Below are 18,249 nucleotides of genomic sequence, written 5' to 3'. Positions count from 1 at the left end.
TAAATGTTTTAAGTACCTGAATTCAGATCACCCATCCTTGTGTCATTGGAAATCTGTATGCAAGACATTCTGTCCATTGTTTAACTGAATAGTGAACAGTTGTAAAATGTAAATGTAAATAGTTGTATTTGCAACGCAGATACTTGAAAGATACCATTAGCTGCAACTTGCAAATTGGTGTACTTGCCCATTATCTGTTTCTTTTCCCTGCCCTAAAACCAAATTTCTAACCAGGTTAATAATTTGTTTTAAACTTTAGCTTCAACATTTAGCTAACAATCACATATGCTGAGCTTTAACAAATACCTCCTGCAAGCTCATAATGAACATCCATAGGCATTCCCCTTTCCAATATTTCAGTCAACCCTTTGAAATACTCAAATCTGATTCATCAGGCACGACTTACCCATTACAAATTCATGTTGGTTCTCTGATCAGCTAAATGTTTAAGGTCATCTTATTTTGAACTATAGGCTTGTAACTTCCTGACAAGCGATTTTAAGCTAATTGGTCTAAAATTCCATTGCTTTCCTATGACTTTTCTTAAATATTAGGCTGTAAAATTGTGTAGTGTGAAGGAACAATTCTCAAATCAAGAACAGTTGAAGAATATATTTAAGATTTCTACGATGATCTCCCTATTTCTTTTTAAACCCTAGGTTGGAATATATCTGGCCCTGGGGGTATCACTCTTTTATCCCTTGAATCTTCCTCATTTATATGTTTTGTCAGATTCCACATGCTGATGACGTGACAGTTGGTCAAATACCACTTCCTTGCTCCACAACCACCAATCCAGCCTGAATTATGCTGGCAAGTTTTAGTCATCTATTCATATCTATCCTTTTTAACTCTCATTACTCCTTTTTCCCCCTCATCAACTCCTATTTAAAATTCTCATGCTAGTTTCATGCTAACCCTAAATAATCTCTTAACATGAACTGGAAGTACTTTTAACTCAGAGCATAGATCCTACCTTGTCCTTCTTATCTTGTCTGGCGTATGGGAAGCAGGGTATGACTGCAGTGACACGGCAGGCTGAGGCAATCTTGCAGGCATTAATCATGATGAGTAACTCCATTAAATTGTCATTGATTTCTCCACAACCACTCTGTACAATGTAAACATCTTCACCCCGTACACTCTCGCCAATCTCCACGCTGTTGGGTAAGGGTAAGAAATTAAATTAATGAAATTTACTTTTGGTTACGCACAGGACAGTGCATTACAAGCTGGAAACAGCATACATGAAACATTTGACATAATACTGGCCACATCTGAAAGGAGGCTGCAAAGACAGGGGGGTGGGGGGGAAATAAAATTTTAAAAATAACCAGGTCAACAGTGCCCAACTGCAAGCTCCCAAACTATCCCTGGCTATATATCCAAGGAATGTCAACTTTAGCATATATCTCTCTCTCACAAAAACAACCAAGCAATCCATCACCATATTTAGCTGGAACAGATCAAATTCTCTGATTCTGCTCTGATGATAGTCCACAACTGCAACCCTAGCTCTGAACTTCCACCCACTCTAGGTTCTCCACCAATGTCTTGCATGCTCTGTAACCATGAGGCTTGCCTTATCTGTTAATCCTGTTTCTTTGAACAGCTAGCTACCCCTCTGAGTGGGGTCTCATAAACCTATAAAATTTAACAGGACTAGATGGGATAAACACAGGATGTTCCTGACGACCAGGGAGTCCAGAACAAGAGTCACAGTCAAAAGGTTATGGGGTAGACATTTAGGACCAATGAGCAGAAATTTCTTCACTCAGAGTGGTGAGTCTGTGGAATTCTCTGCCAGAGAAAACAGTTTCAGCCAAGACACAATGTTTTCAAGAAGATAGATACAGTTCTTGGGGCAAAGGTTATCAAATAGTATGTGAGAAATAGGAACAGGGTACTAAATTGGATGGTAGAGCAGGCTCAAATGTCCAAATGGCGTCCTCCTGCTTCTGTTTTCTCTGATTCTATGTCTCTACATTTCTATGTCACCTTCCTCCCAGGTACTGTACCTTTCTACCACAAAACGCCCACAAATTGTTTTTGAAACTAATATTCCGACCTGAACACAAAAATTGTATTAGTACAGAAAATGGTGCATCAGAGGTTTAATTAAAAAATAAATGGGCAGAGACAAGAAAAAAGGAAATATGGTGAGTGGTGATCAAGGGTAGGCAAATATTGGGGATTTCAGGGAATTGGTGCTGGAAATTAACATCGCTGAAGAAAGTAAGGAAACAGTAATGTTGGGGGTAAGCAACCTGGATATGGAGTAGCACAGTGTGGGATGAGCTGAAGTCTATGCAAGATGAAGGAATGAAGTATACTGCCTTGGAAAAGATCAAATTTAGAGCTAACAGAAGAGTCCATGCGAGTTTCAGTAGCAGATAGCCTATTGCAGAAGTTGGAAGTAGGCTTAACATTTTCTGGAACGAGAATGAATTACATTGGAAATTTCCCCATTCCCTGTTGCAGTTTTTCCATTCTGAACTAACTAAAGCAACTTGCATACAACACTGTCAACATAACAGCAAATCAGGATTCTCAGTCAGCCCAACTAATAAATTTCTCCCACTGCACGACCACAAATGATTAAGTTTTGGTTTTCAAATTCTATGCATAACCTAACAGTGTTTTACATGTGATAATGAACATTTGCAGCTGTCTTATTCAGTTTTCATAAACAAAATAAGTAAATGATCAAAGTATTCTCTTCTCTGTAAAGTTCAGATCACCCAAAACCCTACTACCTATCTTTCAAGCCGCACTCTCCTATTCATTATCATCCCAATATTTGCAGGTTTACACTGGCACATAATCAAGCAATACCTTAATTTTAAAATTCTTATCCTAGTTCCCAAAATTTCTCCCTGGCCACACCCTATTTCTGTAATCTTTTAAATTCCCAAAACCCTCCATAACATCTGCACTCATCACATTCCGGCCTTCTGAGCTTCCAGATTTTCAGCACTCCATGTTGGTGGCCGTGACTTCAGTTGCCCATACCCCAAGCTCAAGGAAATCCTCCATCATACTATTGCACTTCACACTCAAAGACACCCCTCAAAATCTACATCTTTCACCAAACTTTTGGTCATCGCACTGAATGCCCACTTCTGAGGCTTGATGCAATTTTAAAAATATGCAATGCTATGAAGCACTAGAAATGATTTATGTTAATGACACAATGCAGAGGGCAAGACGGTGGCTCAGTGGTTAGCACTGCTGCCTCACAGTGCTAGGGATCAGGTTCAATTCCAACCTCGGGCCACTATCTGTATGGGTTTCCTCCCGGTGCTCTGGTTTTCTCCCATAACCCAAAGATATGCAGGTTAGATGAATTTGCCATGCTAAATTGCCCATAGTATTCATGGATGTGTAGGATAGGTGCATTAGTCAGGGATAAATATAGGATAATTGGTAGGGGAATGGGTCTGGGTGGATTACTCTTCAAAGAGTTGGTGTGTACTTGTTGGACTGATGGACCTGTTTTCACACTGTAGGGATTCTATGATATGAATCTACTGTAATCAGGGGCCATTTATATTTAGATCCTAGTTACTTAACTGTCTATAAATAGTATGCAAGTAAGCTTTAGCTTATACCTGTAATTGTTGACCTTTTGTTTACTTACTTTAGAAATATAAGTACATGATTTCTGCTGCATAGCAAAGTCTTTTAGATCCAGACACAATTCAGATGGGAGACATGCAAAGACAAAATTGACAACTGTACTACTGAATGTTCAACTGCAACTGAGAAAATGTTCAAGCCTCCCAAAATTGCATTTTGCTGAAATTTCGGTGTCAGCATTGCAAATGGTCCAGGTCAGAAGTGATGTCACAGAATTGAGCAATGCTCTGTAGTGCATTTAATATCACAAAACATTCCCTCCTTGATTCTAAAGCAGTACAGTAAGAAAAAAGGCATAATTTCTTTAAAATGTATGAGGATCCCGTAATTGTTTTCATGAAGGACTTTCAAGGGATTGCATAATTTTTAAGGGAATCAATTTGAATTTTCCTAAATAATAAGAAACACAATGTTGGTCTGCTCGCTGAGCTGAAAGGTTCATTTCCAGATGTTTCATCACCCTGAAGATGTTACCCAGTAGGGTGACGAAACATCTGGAAATGAACCTTCCAGCTCAGCGAGCTAACTTAAATCCAGAACCTCAACCTGAACTACATATCTTCCCAAAACTCGGTAAGAAACACTGAGCTAACAGTGACGTGGCTAACCTTGTCTTGGATGCATTTACAGCAGAAAGAAAGTTAAGACAGAAATCATGTGACAAGATACAGACACAAGAACAGAATAAGGCTAATGGGAATCAACTCACAGATACAAAACAGAAAATAGGCAGAGGATCACAATTTTTGTGGGCACTAGTTTCTCAGGAAAAGGTCAGTTTTTTCCAGTTTGGCAAAAAAGGAATCAGGAACTCTTGGAGGCACTGTTTAAGTGAAACAAAGTGCTATTAGCGTATTGACTAAAACAAAATTGTGAAGAGCTACACCAGGACTCTGGCTCCTAATATATCTTGCACTAAAAATAGTCTTTTTACCAAGCTTGGTAGCTCGGTAGTGCCATATATGCTAAGGGACAATGTTTGTGGTTTTGGAAGTCTTTACTTTGTTGTAGCAATTATTTAAAAGTGAGGTTTAATTGGCCTGTAATTCTATCGCTAAATTTACATTGGTTTCAAAAAGTTGGTTTTAAAAAGTAAATGTTACAAAAAATGAAATTATCTTGATAGTTTCTTGGGTGGAGGCAGAAAAGAGGATCATTCAATAAATTTGGTTATTTTAGTGGGTTTTCCCTGTGACCATAATGGTGTAAATGACACACTCTCTTTGCCAACAGTTAGTATTACTGCTAACTTTAAAAACAACCATGAAAGGGAGCTTTGAACTCTTATTCCAATGGGAAAATTATTCACCAGAAAGCATCACTCATTATGGGTCAAACAAGGCTTTCCTTGAACTTCTAGTTTTAGAAGTAGAAACATGATTTACCACCCTTTATTCTGTCAGTTCTCAAAACTTCAAAGATTTGGTGTTCAATCAAGACGGTCTGAAATACGAATTGAGATAAAAAGAGCGAGCAAGAGTACAACAAGCCATTTAAAATCAGCTAGCACACTTGTATGAAAATTTCTTGGAACGTCAAAGGTTGACACTAGCATCTCCTTTCAAATCTAAGCATTAAAGCCATTTAAAATCAAAATTAGAAACTCAATTTAGTTCATTTAATTTTGATGATGTTTAGGCTGTTACAATGGGCACAAAAGGCTTCATTACATCAAAACCCTACCCCTAAACTTTTAAGTAAGCTACATTCAATGTGGAATAATCACTGAATATACCCATTAGAGCTCTGCAAGAACAAATAAATAAAAAAGGTGCCTATGTTTGATTCTTTCGGTTGCAACTGTTCAACTGAAATAGTCACTGCCTAGCCAGTGAATGACTGACAAAATCCATTATAGAAAGAAAATTTATTATAGGATATGGAAATCTTCTGAGGGAAGAGATCGAACTAACTACATTTTAAGCAAAATGATTTTCTTTAACACAAGTTCCAAAGGTTATACTGCTTTCATCTCATTTAATATCTCAATTTATTTCCTATGCTGGATCTCATTCTATGCAAATTAGCACCCAACTGTCCAGGAATATCCAAGCATTAATGCATACATAAATGTTAATGCTGATTTACCTATAAGCACTTTTTAACTCACCCATCACATGCAAAGTTCAGCAATATGATTCTTAATTCCAGTTTATCAAATTCAACTGTTATTTTTTCTGGCTCTGAATCCTAAATGCCTCATGAACTATGTAATTAATAGTTAAACTAAAATCCCAGTAAACCAAAGTGCATATCTGAATAATTTACATAAACAAAGAATTTGTACAAAATGGTTTTGGCACTGAAAGATATTTAAGTACTAGCATAATTTCAAAAGCTTGCCTTAATCTGTCTCCAGAACACAAGACTGAATTTTCACAGATTTTAAGTGCAATAGTTAATGACGAGAAATGTGGGAAAGTACACTGAGATTGAAAAAAAAAAATCCCTGATTCACAGGAGGAAAAATAAATCTGATTTTCTCAAAGTTTCAAAGGTAGGTTCCAAATCACATTAATAAGTAGCAACTATGTTATTTTCATGTATTTGCATATAATTAATATTGCCTAATTTTTATGCAGTTTGTAAATCTCTTAAACAGTACCGAGAAACTAGACAAAGCCAACTCTTGTATGAAAGTCCGAGCAATTACTTGCCACAAAACTCAATTTGCTTCTCAGGATCTCCATCTCAAGATCCATTTAACAACATCGCATGAGCAGCAATACCTCCATCCACCGTCTATGAAATTAGCATCCGCAACACATCAGCTTTACCACATCATTATGGGCGACCTCAGACTAACTCATAATACGCTTCAACAATTTGCTACTGAACTTTGGAAGTCAAATTTATCCTAAATTGCAACGCTCCCACCAGACTACTCTGCACACAGACATATTTCATGCATCTAAACAGGATGTATTTTATAACTCTTAGGTTTACTTTATTTGGGTTCATTCACTTCGTGCATACTTGGAAGCTCTCAGCATCTGAGTTGCTTTGTCTCTTAGAGCTCTGGTATGCTTGTGTGTGCACACACTATGAGAGAGGTTGAAATGGTTCTGGATTGAAGGCAACGCAGGTTTAACAGCCTCCTATCTGTTCTGCAGGCTATCTCCACCTGGGTAATGTGCAGAACATTAAATGAGGCAAGTGAAGTGGCCACTCTGTTTTGCATAAATGATCATCTCTTTCTTTACAATCACAGATTCCCCCTTCCTAAACTCCGTTGCTCCCACCCCAGTTTCTATGTTACCAGTTGCTTAAAACCTTGTGCCAGTTCATACGGAATGTCACTGAACATTGGCCAAGATCATCCTCTGAGAAGGAAATAATTGCAGCACCATACACAGGAGTTGTGTAGAGGTCATATTGCAGCTGACTTCCTAGATATTTCTATTTCTATTTTAGGGTGGCATGGTGGCTCAGTGGTTAGCACTGCTGCATCACACCCAGGTCCGATTCCAACCTCGGGCCACTCTCTGTGTGGAGTTTGCACATTCTCCATGTCTGTGTGGGTTTCCTCAGAGTGCTCCAGTTTCCTCCCACAATCCAAAGATGTGCAGGTTAGATGAATTGATCATGCCAAATTACACAGTGTTCAGGGATGTGTCGGTTAGGTGCATTAGTTAGGAGTAAATATAGGATAATAGGATAGGGGAATGGGTCAGGGTGGTTTACTTTTCAGAGGGTCAGTGTGGACTTGTTTGGCTGAAAGGCCTGTTTCCACACTGTAGGGATTCTATGATTCTGAGGCAATTCCCAATGAGGAAATTAGCTGGTGGCTTCAACACTTGAGAAAAATCTCCCAAGTCTGAATTAAAGTCAGAGTTCAAACTCCTTTTTATCTGAGTAATTATTAAGCTAAATGAGGTCAGTTAGCTCACTTGGTCATAGAGCTGGTTTGTGATGCAGAATAGATGGGAAAACAGCATGGGTTCAATTCCTGCACTGGCTGAGGTTACCATGAGGCACTGGCCTTCTCAATCTCTCTCCTTGCCTGATGCAATGATGACCCTCAGGTTAAACTCTCTCATGAGAGAGCAGACCAATGGTCTGATTGGACTATGACAACTTTAACATTTTACTCAGATAAAGTTAGGGGAATTAAAATCTGTTCTAAATCCTGGTCAACTATTAAATCAATACCTCCCTGCACCTCCAACTCACTGCTGACTTTCTGCTAAAGCCCCAGCCCAGAATGACCCAACTCATCCCAGATCTCAAATTTTACATCTGTCCTAGACTTGACCTTATTCTTCAACTGCAGCCTCATCCCAGATCCTTCATCCCTCCCTCAGGTCTGAACCCATCCCACCTACTCCATGCATGCCCAAACTGCCACCTGATTCCACACTCCCCAGCTCTTTTGGACTGACCTATTGCCCACCTCACTGCATCCTCATACAACCACCTGACCCCCAATAGGACTTTTGATCCGGCCTAATTACCCCCTGACTCCTTACAGACTCAACAACTGCTTCCCCCCCACTCAGTCTCCATACCCTTATGCGGTATTAAACAGTTAACTTGCTCTGCTGACCTGCAAGAAAACTGAATGCCTCGGGGGTAGGCTGGTGTGTCTTTGTCTTATAGGTGGAATGTGGCAGGTTTACATTATCATCCCTTGCCATTCAGGGATGATTGATATCTTCATCCTTTTTAGAAATCAATTAGAACATTACAGCTGGAATTTGAGTACTCCCCTATAATTACAAAAACCTACAATTCACACCAGATCTGGCCATTCAGGGATAATTTGCATTACACTGTTTCTGGAGGTGAGGTGGTCACTGCACTGTATCTTGAGTGGCATGTGATTGTAAGGAGGTGTCTTGTGAACATTACTGTGATGGAAAGATTTTGTATAAAGGAAGGGCTTTTTCCATTGTTCAGGGTGTTTCTCCCTGGACATGCCTCGCAAGCATGGTGAGGAGTGTTCAGGGTTCCTCCAAATCTCGTATTGTACTGTGCTTAATAAAATTTGGTTGCTTGTTCACAGAAATTGGAGTGTTGCAGTTTTATCAAGTGTCTAAGAACCTCAGGAGAAAAAGAGCTTAACACTCACCCAATCTCTAAGACCACTTCAGCTAATGAAAGTACTCAACCATTTACTTGTCACTGTGCTCTCACCCACTGACCACGCCTAGCTCACTTATGCAATGAACACCCCATCCCGTCTACTCACCAACACCACATCCCCTCATTTACCTTCCTTCCATAGTTGTGAAAATGGCTTCAAGGCCTTTAAATCCCTAAATACAGTATGAAATGACAAACAAAAAGGGGCATGGTCTCAATACTCATCCAATTTGCCACTGGCTGAGAGATTCCTGGACTATGCTGAGAAGGCTCCTAGCCCAGAGGTTTGTATGGGGAAATCTTCTGAAAGACAATTCTGTATACTTTTTGCCAATGAGCATCAGAAATATAGTTCTGATCCAAAAACTGGGCCAGTAACTGTTAATTTTGTGCTCTTGTGCCAGACTTAGTTCGAGCATTTTTTTGTTTTTCATCAGATTTGCTGAATCTGTACTATTTTATTTAATTTAGAAAACAATGGCAGGATCGGACAAAGTCAGCATGCTCGACAAATGTACTGCAATTATTTGCAGCTGTAATTCAATTGATTGGGGGAATCAGTGGCTGTTGTTTATTTGGATTGTCAGGAAGCTATTAACGAAAGTCCCACGTAAAAGATTAGTTATGAAACTAAAATGCATGCTATTGGGGGTAGTCGAGATGGATAGAAATCTGGTTGGCAGACAGGAAACAAATAGCTTCAAAGCTGGCTTCTACAATCATGTTGAATTATCTGGTCTCTATGAATTATAATTCCATTTAACCTCTAAGTGCAACTCATCTGGAGAACTACTTTGCTTTTGTAGTGTGTTATTAAGGCACCATTTTACAGACTCAGAAAGCAATACAGCCCATCATGCCTGAAATAAACCATTCAAATCTCTGGATTATATATAATTCCCTTTTGAAAGTTTCAAATTGAATCCACAGTATATTATACACATTTCTTATACAATATAGTATAAATCATATTTAAAATGTAGATGGCATGATAAATTAATTAAATGCAGTATATAGAGTGTTTCATACATAGAAGGACCAGAAAATCAGCAATGCTACAATTGTTAGTTAGGTGTTGAAAGGGAAGTGGATCAGAAGAGTGAGAAATTGGTCCGAGTGAGTTTGAATGGAATTGAGGAAGGATACAGAAAAACTGCAAACTCCCTGGGAATGATGAAAAATTAGGATTAAGATGAATAGTTCACGGTTGTGAAACAATCTAGGGCAGTATGCAGATAGACTACCCCCAATAGCATGCATTTTAGTTTCATAACTAATCTTTTACGTGGGACTTTCGTTAATAGCTTCCTGACAATCCAAATAAACAACAGCCACTGATTCCCCCAATCAATTGAATTACAGCTGCAAATAATTGCAGTACATTTGTCGAGCATGCTGACTTTGTCCGATCCTGCCATTGTTTTCTAAATTAAATAAAATAGTACAGATTCAGCAAATCTGATGAAAAACAAAAAAATGCTCGAACTAAGTCTGGCACAAGAGCACAAAATTAACAGTTACTGGCCCAGTTTTTGGATCAGAACTATATTTCTGATGCTCATTGGCAAAAAGTATACAGAATTGTCTTTCAGAAGATTTCCCCATACTAAATCCATGAGAAAAAAAGCGAAGTATAAAATGGATAACAGGAAGGGATGTGATGCAGCAAATTTGTCAAAGAGTCTAATGTTTCCCTTTGTAGCCTAGTCATCACTTGCAAACCAAAATGACTAAGGCAGTCTGGAACATAGCCACCTTTACGGCACAAAGTTCAACTGCAGGATGACTTGTGTAGTTTCTAAATTAATTCAGTATGCTGTAAGTATTTTATTCCCAATGCAGACACACATGGAACATGGTGATTTAGAAATGCATCACCTGTACACTATTTACATAGCCTGAAGCATAAGCATTCTTAGTGCATTTCTGTATCGCTCAAGGTCAAGTGAGGTTTGTAATTTATTTAAATACATTACACCACTAATTTTCAGATGCATCCACCCATGTAAAAATTCCCTTCTTCATGACTGCAGTAGTATCGAGTACACCAAAGTTTAAATATTCCATGACTAATCATGTGGAATATATCTGGAGGTATGCAACAACATTCATTCTTCATTTAGCATGAAGAACTGTTGGTGCATTTTAAAGCCAGAATGGCTTGAAGTCATTAGAATGTCAATGAAATATCACTGAAGTACTTAAAATGTAAAAGTGAAAAAGTCACAGTGCTTCCAGGAGACTATAGGCTGCTCACTCTTTCGAGAGAGATAGCTACTGGTGAATTTACCTAAATGGTCACCACGCCTCAGGCGAGCGTGAGAAAGTGGGGCCTTTACAATGACTTCAGCTGGTATGAAAGTTAAAATCGCACTGCACCTCTATCACAGATCAACCAGACAACTGAGCTAACGTTCCCTTTTGAAAATTATGGAATTTGGATCCAGTACTTTTTCAGGCCCTAATGCATTGTGTAAACTTCTTCCCTACTTGGCACCTACTGATTCTTTTGTCAATTATCTTAAAATTTGCCTCCACTGGTTGCTGACTCTTCTGATGCTCCGAAAGCTAGTACTTGCAAATAAACCTACTGGACTATAAACTGGTGTTGTGTGATTTTTAAACTTTGTACACCCGAGTCCAACATCTGCATTGCCAAATCATGGCAAAATAAACAATTTTTCCTTAATTGCTCTATAAAAATGTTTTAACACCTCTGTCAAATGTCCCCCTTTATCTTCAGCTTTCCAAGTCTTTCATCCCTTATATCGTTTAATAACTGCCATTTCCCATCCAAGTCCTTGACATTATTCGTCAAGCAGGTGCTCAGCTAACAATCTGTACTTCATAAACAGAAACAGAAGTTGCTGGAAAAGCTCAGCAGGTCTGGCAGCACCTGTGAAGAGAGATCAGAGTTAACGTTTCGGGTCTGGTGACCCTTCCTTAGAACTGATGGTAGCTAGAAAAATGTCAGTTTATATGCAGATGATAGGGTTGGGGGAAGAGGGCAAGGAGTAAATGATAGGTGGGGATAGAGCCCAAAGAGAGAGAAGAACAGTTGTACAATGGAGTGGATAACTATCTGGCTGGGAGGGTGAATAGCTGATCATGGAGACTGTTAATGGCAAACAATTGGTGGTGTGTAATGGACGACAATATGATAACAAGGCCTGGCATGTGTGGTAGGGGGCTGGGTTATGCAGGAAGTTCAGGTCTGAAAATTACTGGACTCTATATTGAGTCTGGAGGGCTGCAGGGTCGACAAGTGGAAAATGAAGTGTTGTTCTTCCAGCACACCAGCCCTTTGTTTACTCCTTACCCACTCCCCCCATTTCTATCTTCTACATATAAATCGATATTTTCTTAGCTACCTGGTTTTGTATCTGATATACAGCATCTGCAGTTCTTTCAATATTTCATATTGGTTTGGAATTTAGTTTTGTTCATTGGCCAGAACTAACAACTCTAAGGCATTTGAAAAGTCTAAAATACTATATAAATGCAAGTCATTACTTCTGAATAGGAACGACATTTATATGGTAAATACTAACATTATATTCATGTTTAAAGACAAAAAACTGCTGATGCTGGAATCCAAGGTAGACAAACAGAAAGCTGGAAGAACACAGCAAGCCAGACAGCATTAGAAGGTGGAGGCCAACGTTTCAGGTGTAACCCTTTTTCAGGACTGGGGTAGGTGTAAGGGAAGCTGCAGTTTTGGGGGGTGAAGTAGGGATTGGTTAACACAGGTTTAGGGTACGACCTGGCTGGTCAATGGGAGGAAAGAATCCATTTGGCCGCTGGAAGGAAGGGTCAATCAGAGGGGAATGGGAAGGGAGATTATTTGAAATTGGAGAACTCAATGTTGAGTCCTCCGGGCTGTAGGCTGCCCAGGTGGAGATGGGGGTGTTGTTCCTCCAATTTGCGGTCTGGTTCACTGTGGCAATGGAGGTGGCCAAGGATGGTCATGTTGGAAAGAGAGTGGGAAGGGGAATTAAAATGGGTGGTGACTGAGAGGTCAGGTTGGCCAGTGTACCCGGCTGAGATGCTCGGTGAAACATGCCCTAAAAGCTGCGACAGTAATAATGCTGATATATATGCAAGATTGGAATACTAGTGAACTGCCAATGCATTTCTTAAAGGGAGGAACAAGATTAAGAATGTTTCATTTTGCCCTAAGTTAGAAATTACACCACACCAGGTTATAGTCCAACAGGTTTAACTGGAAGCACTAGCTTTCGGAGCGCTGCTCCTTCATCAGCCACCACTGATGAACACTGACATCAGTGGTGGCTGTCCAACACTGACATCTCCAAATCATTTTGCCCTATCCTTCAAAAATATCTTTTGCTCATAACATGATGTCTATTATCTCCCCAACCCTCCCTACTCAATGCCTTTCTAGCTAATCCCAGTGCTTCAGCTCCACTTCTAAACATTTAGTTCTTTCATTCACATTTGATAGCATTATGCAAGCTTTCTGGTTCACACATTCTCTTTCTATTCTTATCCATTCCATTATGCTACACGCCCTCAAATGTGCCTCTCATTCTCCTTCAGCAATTTAGAAAATCCCTAGTCTCCCTTCTACATTTGCATGCTAATACCAAATGGGGATTGTGGTCTTCTGCTTTCTTAGGCTAAAGTGGCCCAAGGTCTAACATGTGGGAACAAGCAGTGCTAGCACTACATCCCAAGCGTGGTTATTTCCTTAGTTTGTGCTAACATGGAAACAGATAGGGAAACAGGATGACACTATCTCTGTATCAGTCGAAGCAAACATTCAGAGACACAGTATAGCTTTACCTTCTTCATCTTTATTCCGGGCCCTGGAGGGAGGGAGCGCCCATGCACACAGAGACAAGAGTTCTCGGTATTCTCTCAAACAGCAGATTCTTAAGGAATTATATAGTCACTTACAGGGAACAGAATCCAAATAAGGCAACATCTATATTGACTGGGTGACCATTACAATCAGTGAGCATCAACAGTAATGGTTAAGTCATCTGGCATTTCACAATGGATGCTCCTCACCTCGTTAACTGGCATTATACAATGGATGTTCTTTACCTCGTTAACCCACTACCCTTGCCTCCAGCACCTCATTGTTTACTGCAAGTTCTTATCTGGTTGAAGTCATGCTACCTAAGCCTTTGTCACGCAATCCAGCACTTAACTCTTTCCCTATCTGCTCATACCTTGTATACTTTCTTAATAGCAGGACAAAATTCATGAAGAACCAGTAAATCTTTTGAGGTTTTGTAGCTTTAACAGAGCAGCAAATCCAACTACAGGCTCTGAGACTAACACTCAGATTTAGAGTGGCATAGGTTTTATTAGAGGTGAAAACAAGCATTTACTATTGACTGAAACCAAAGAAATTTAAATTAAGAAAAAAACTGAAAACTTGAAAATTTAGGTCAGATACCATCTGTGGACAGAGGAAGGCAAGACTAATGATCATCCACCTTAATAGTTAAAAAGATTGGAACATAATAAATATTATGCCAAAAAAGATGCTTTATTTGGTAGGATGAGTTTTGTTTTTTGATGATAGCCTGAGTTTAAGTATTTATAAATGGCAAGAACTTCAATCCAGAAACAGATTTTTGCTGCATAGTTCGAGTTCAGTTTAGGTAGTATGTATTCCACCCAACACGATAGCAGGCTAAGTGTATATGAATGTAATACCTCAACAAATAGTTGCTAGGTGGTAGAGAATTCAAGCATTATTACATAAAAAAGCCAACTACAACTTTTTTCCTAGCACTCATCAGAACAAATGCAAGAATGCCTAATTTCAAAGGCAGCAAGAATTTATGCTGTGTGAAGAAAAGGACTGATTGGTTAGCACTTCAACTCTTAGCAACACGACTTCATTTTCACCATCCAAATCATTCATATATATTGTAAGGGGATCGATTAGCTCAGTTGGCTGCATGGTTGATTTGCAATGCAGACTAACCTCATCAGCATGGATTCATTTCCCACATCAGCTGAAGTTACCATTAATGGCTCTGATTCTCAATCATTCCCCTTGCTTGAGGTATGGTGATCCTCAGGTTAAACAAACACCATTATCTCTAATGAGGGATTTAGCCTATGGCTTAGTAGGACCATGGCAACTTTAATTCTGATTTTCCAAGTCAACACCTTCATCAGTGAATCAGGGAACTATCAATCCCCCATGCTTTTGTTTAACACATAAATAGTTCAGACATTGCGCCTTTTATTTGTCTTGTAGTCAAGAGCCCCGTATAGAAATATGGTAGCTTCTAACAGGTGCAAATAAACCAGATTGCAAATCTTACTGAAAATCTAAAATGGAATATTTGTGCAATTCTTAGAATATTTGGTAGTTTGTTGACTGTTATCCAATGTTACCATCACTTCTAATATAATGTTAATGGTATTTTAGTGAGTTTTGAGAAGTTTTGTAGCTCAGGTTGAGGTTGCAGATGTAGGTTTGCTTTTCAGGCCATAATAGGTAACATCATCAGTGAGACTCCGGATGAAACACTGGCAGTATAGCCCGCTCTCTATTTATGTATTTAGGTTTCCTTGCGTTGGCGATGTAGTTTCCTGTGGTGACACCATTTCCTGCTCTTTTTCTCAGGGGGTGGTTTGTTGATAGAGTTCCGGTTGGAATGCTATGCTTCTAGGAGTTCTCGTGCATATCTCTGTTTGGCTTGTCCTAGGATGGATGTATTGTCCCAGTAGAAGTGGTGTCCTTCCTCATCTGTATGTAAGGATACTAGTGAGAGTGGGTCATGTCTTTTTGTGGCTAGTTGACTTTCATGTATCCTGGTGGCTAACTTTCTGCCTGTTTGTCCAATGTAGTGTTTGTTACAGTTCTTGCAAGGTATTTTGTAAATGATATTGGTTTTGCTTGTTGTCTGTATTGGGTCTTTCAAGTTCATAAGCTGTTGTTTTAGTGTGTTAGTGGGTTTGTGGGCTACCATGATGCCAAGAGGTCTGAGTAGTCAGGCAGTCATTTCCGAGATGTCTTTGATGTAAGATAGAGTGGCTAGGTTTTCTGGGCGTGTTTTGTCTGCATGTTGGAGTTTGTTGCTGAGAAATCAGCAGTCTTGTTCATTTGAGGGAGGGGTCTCAGGTGGTGAGGGACAATGAGTTAGAGGTCATGGTACATGTTAGTACCAATGACACAGGCAAAGTGAGGAATGAGGTCATGCATCAAGATTTCAGGCAGCGAAGAAATAGATTTAAAAAGCAGGGCCTCAACAGTCGTGATCTCTAGATGACACATGCTAGCGAGTGTAGAAATAGGAAAATAGGACAAATGAATGTGTGGCTCAAGAGATGGTGCAAGAGGGAGGGTTTTAGATTCGTGAATCACTCGATCTGTTTTTGGAGAAGGTGGGACATGTACAAGGGGACAGTCTGGACCTGAACCACATTAGGGCCAATATCCTTGCAGGTCAATATGCTAGTGCTTTTGTTAAGAGTTTAAACTAGACTGTGGGGGGAGGGAACACATACGATTGATGAAATAGAGACACATCTACAGCAAAAGAAGTCATAGTGAGTTCAGCTATGTTGACTGTCAGGACAGTAATGCAAGGCTGGATGGTCTTTATTTTAAACATTCAGATCATAATAGGCTGATGAATTAAAGGTGTGGATTAACATATGAAAGTGTGATACTGTTGCCATCACAGAAACATGATTAAGGAAAGGGCAGGAGTGGCAACTCAACACTCCAGGGTTTAGAATCTTTAGAAGTACAGGAGGGTGGTTAAAAGGGTGTAATAGTAATACTATTAACTAAGGGGTCAATTACTGCAAGGAGGGGTGATATCTTTGAAATGTCTTCAAATGAGGCTTTATGGGTAAAACTTAGGAATGTCAAGGGGCAGTCACATTATTAGGAGTGTATTATAGGCCCCTAAAGGATGAGTGGGAAATAAAGGAGCAAATATGTTGACAGTTCACAGGTGTGCAAGAGTCATAATCAGATAATAATACTGGGCGATTTCAACTTTCCCAACATAAATTGGGATGGTCACAGTGTTAAGGATTTAGAGGGGTGGATTTCTTGAAATGTATCCAAAGAGTTTTTGTATCAATATGTTGAAGGCCCAAAGGGTTTGTGCAGTGCTAGATTTGGTTCTGGGGAACAAAGATGGACGAGTGTTCAATATGGCAGTGAGGGAGCAATAGTGACCGTAACATGGTAGGATTCAAATGTGCATGGGCGAGGAGATACATAGCCCGCAAAAGTCAGTTTTGGATAGTAGAATGGAAGGTTTTATTAAAATAAAGCAAGATCTGAGGACAGTACAAGTCAAACATGTAACTGCTAGGGAGAAATATAGCAGCAACAAGTTCAGGGAACATTGGATGTCTAGGACAATTCACGACTTGATGAGGAAGACGAGAATTGCAAGTCCAAAGGGAGCAACTCAGCTGCAGCCCCAGAGGAATATCCAAATTGCAAGAGGGAACTTAACAAAGCAATAAGAACAGCAAAACAGAGGGCATGGAAAAGGACTTATGAATAGGATAACAGTGAAGCTGAAGATATTTTGTAAATGCATTAAAGGGAAACAGTAGGGCCCATTAGGGACCAAGGGGGCAAACTGTGTGTGAAGTTCGCAGGATTTCGGAAGGGTGTTAAACGAATACTTTTCAGTCTCCATTCTGGAAAAGGAGAACATAGGTTTGGAATTCAGGAAAGAGGACTGTGAGGAACTTGCACAATTTGACAAAGGTGATGGGGAAAAATTGGAAGTTCCAGAGGTCTGCAGGACAACTAATGCAGTTTCACTTTTCAAGAAAGGTGATAGAGATGACTCAGAAAATTATAGACCAGTGTGTTTCACGTTATACTGGAGAAAATTCTGATGGAGAGAATTAATACTACCTGAAAAAGCATAGGTTAATTAGAGATAAGCAGCATGGCTTTGTTAGAGGAGGTCATGCCGAACAAACTTATTAGAATTTTTTGAAAATGTGATCAAGTGTATGGATGAGGGAAGTTCACTTGATGTAGTTAAAGTGAATTTTAGTGAAGTTTTTGAAAAGGTAGCATATGGGAGACTGATTCAAAAGGTTAAAGTACACAATTCAGGGAAACCTGATGAGATGGATCAGAAACTGGCTTAGTAATATGACACAAACTGTAGTGGTAGAAAGCTGGTCGAGTGACTGGAGGCCAGTGTCCAATAATGCACCAAAATGATCAGTACTGGGACTCCTATTGTTTGCTAACAACATAAATGATGTGTGAAAATGTGGGGAAACATTAAGCAAGTTTGCAGACGACACCAAGATTGGTAAGATGGTATCATGTCTCACTTCTTCAAAAAACTCAATCAAGTTTGTAACAAAGACAATTGATGAGGGCAAAGCAGTAGATGTGATCTATATGGACTTCAGTAAGGCGTTCGACAAGGTTCCCCATGGGAGACTGATTAGCAAGGTTAGATCTCATGGAATACAGGGAGAACTAGCCATTTGGATACAGAACTGGCTCAAAGGTAGAAGACAGAGGGTGGTGGTGGA

At 39.6% G+C, this 18,249-nt stretch overlaps 1 protein-coding gene across 2 annotated transcripts in view; it reads right to left on the bottom strand.

Moving 5' to 3' along the window:
• Nucleotides 1–18,249, bottom strand: part of prps1b (phosphoribosyl pyrophosphate synthetase 1B) — a 53,738-nt gene that overhangs the window by 29,922 nt on the left and 5,567 nt on the right. For both annotated transcript variants that reach the window (XM_043704733.1, XM_043704735.1), the window contains one exon: nucleotides 977–1,160. In XM_043704733.1, the coding sequence (XP_043560668.1) occupies nucleotides 977–1,160 (184 nt within the window). The remainder of the gene's footprint in view (nucleotides 1–976; nucleotides 1,161–18,249) is intronic.

This window comes from Chiloscyllium plagiosum, chromosome 15, assembly GCF_004010195.1.
Source record: "Chiloscyllium plagiosum isolate BGI_BamShark_2017 chromosome 15, ASM401019v2, whole genome shotgun sequence".
Lineage (NCBI taxonomy): Eukaryota > Metazoa > Chordata > Chondrichthyes > Orectolobiformes > Hemiscylliidae > Chiloscyllium > Chiloscyllium plagiosum.
Note: the sequence above shows the minus strand (reverse complement) of the source record. Positions and strands in the feature narration are given on the sequence as shown.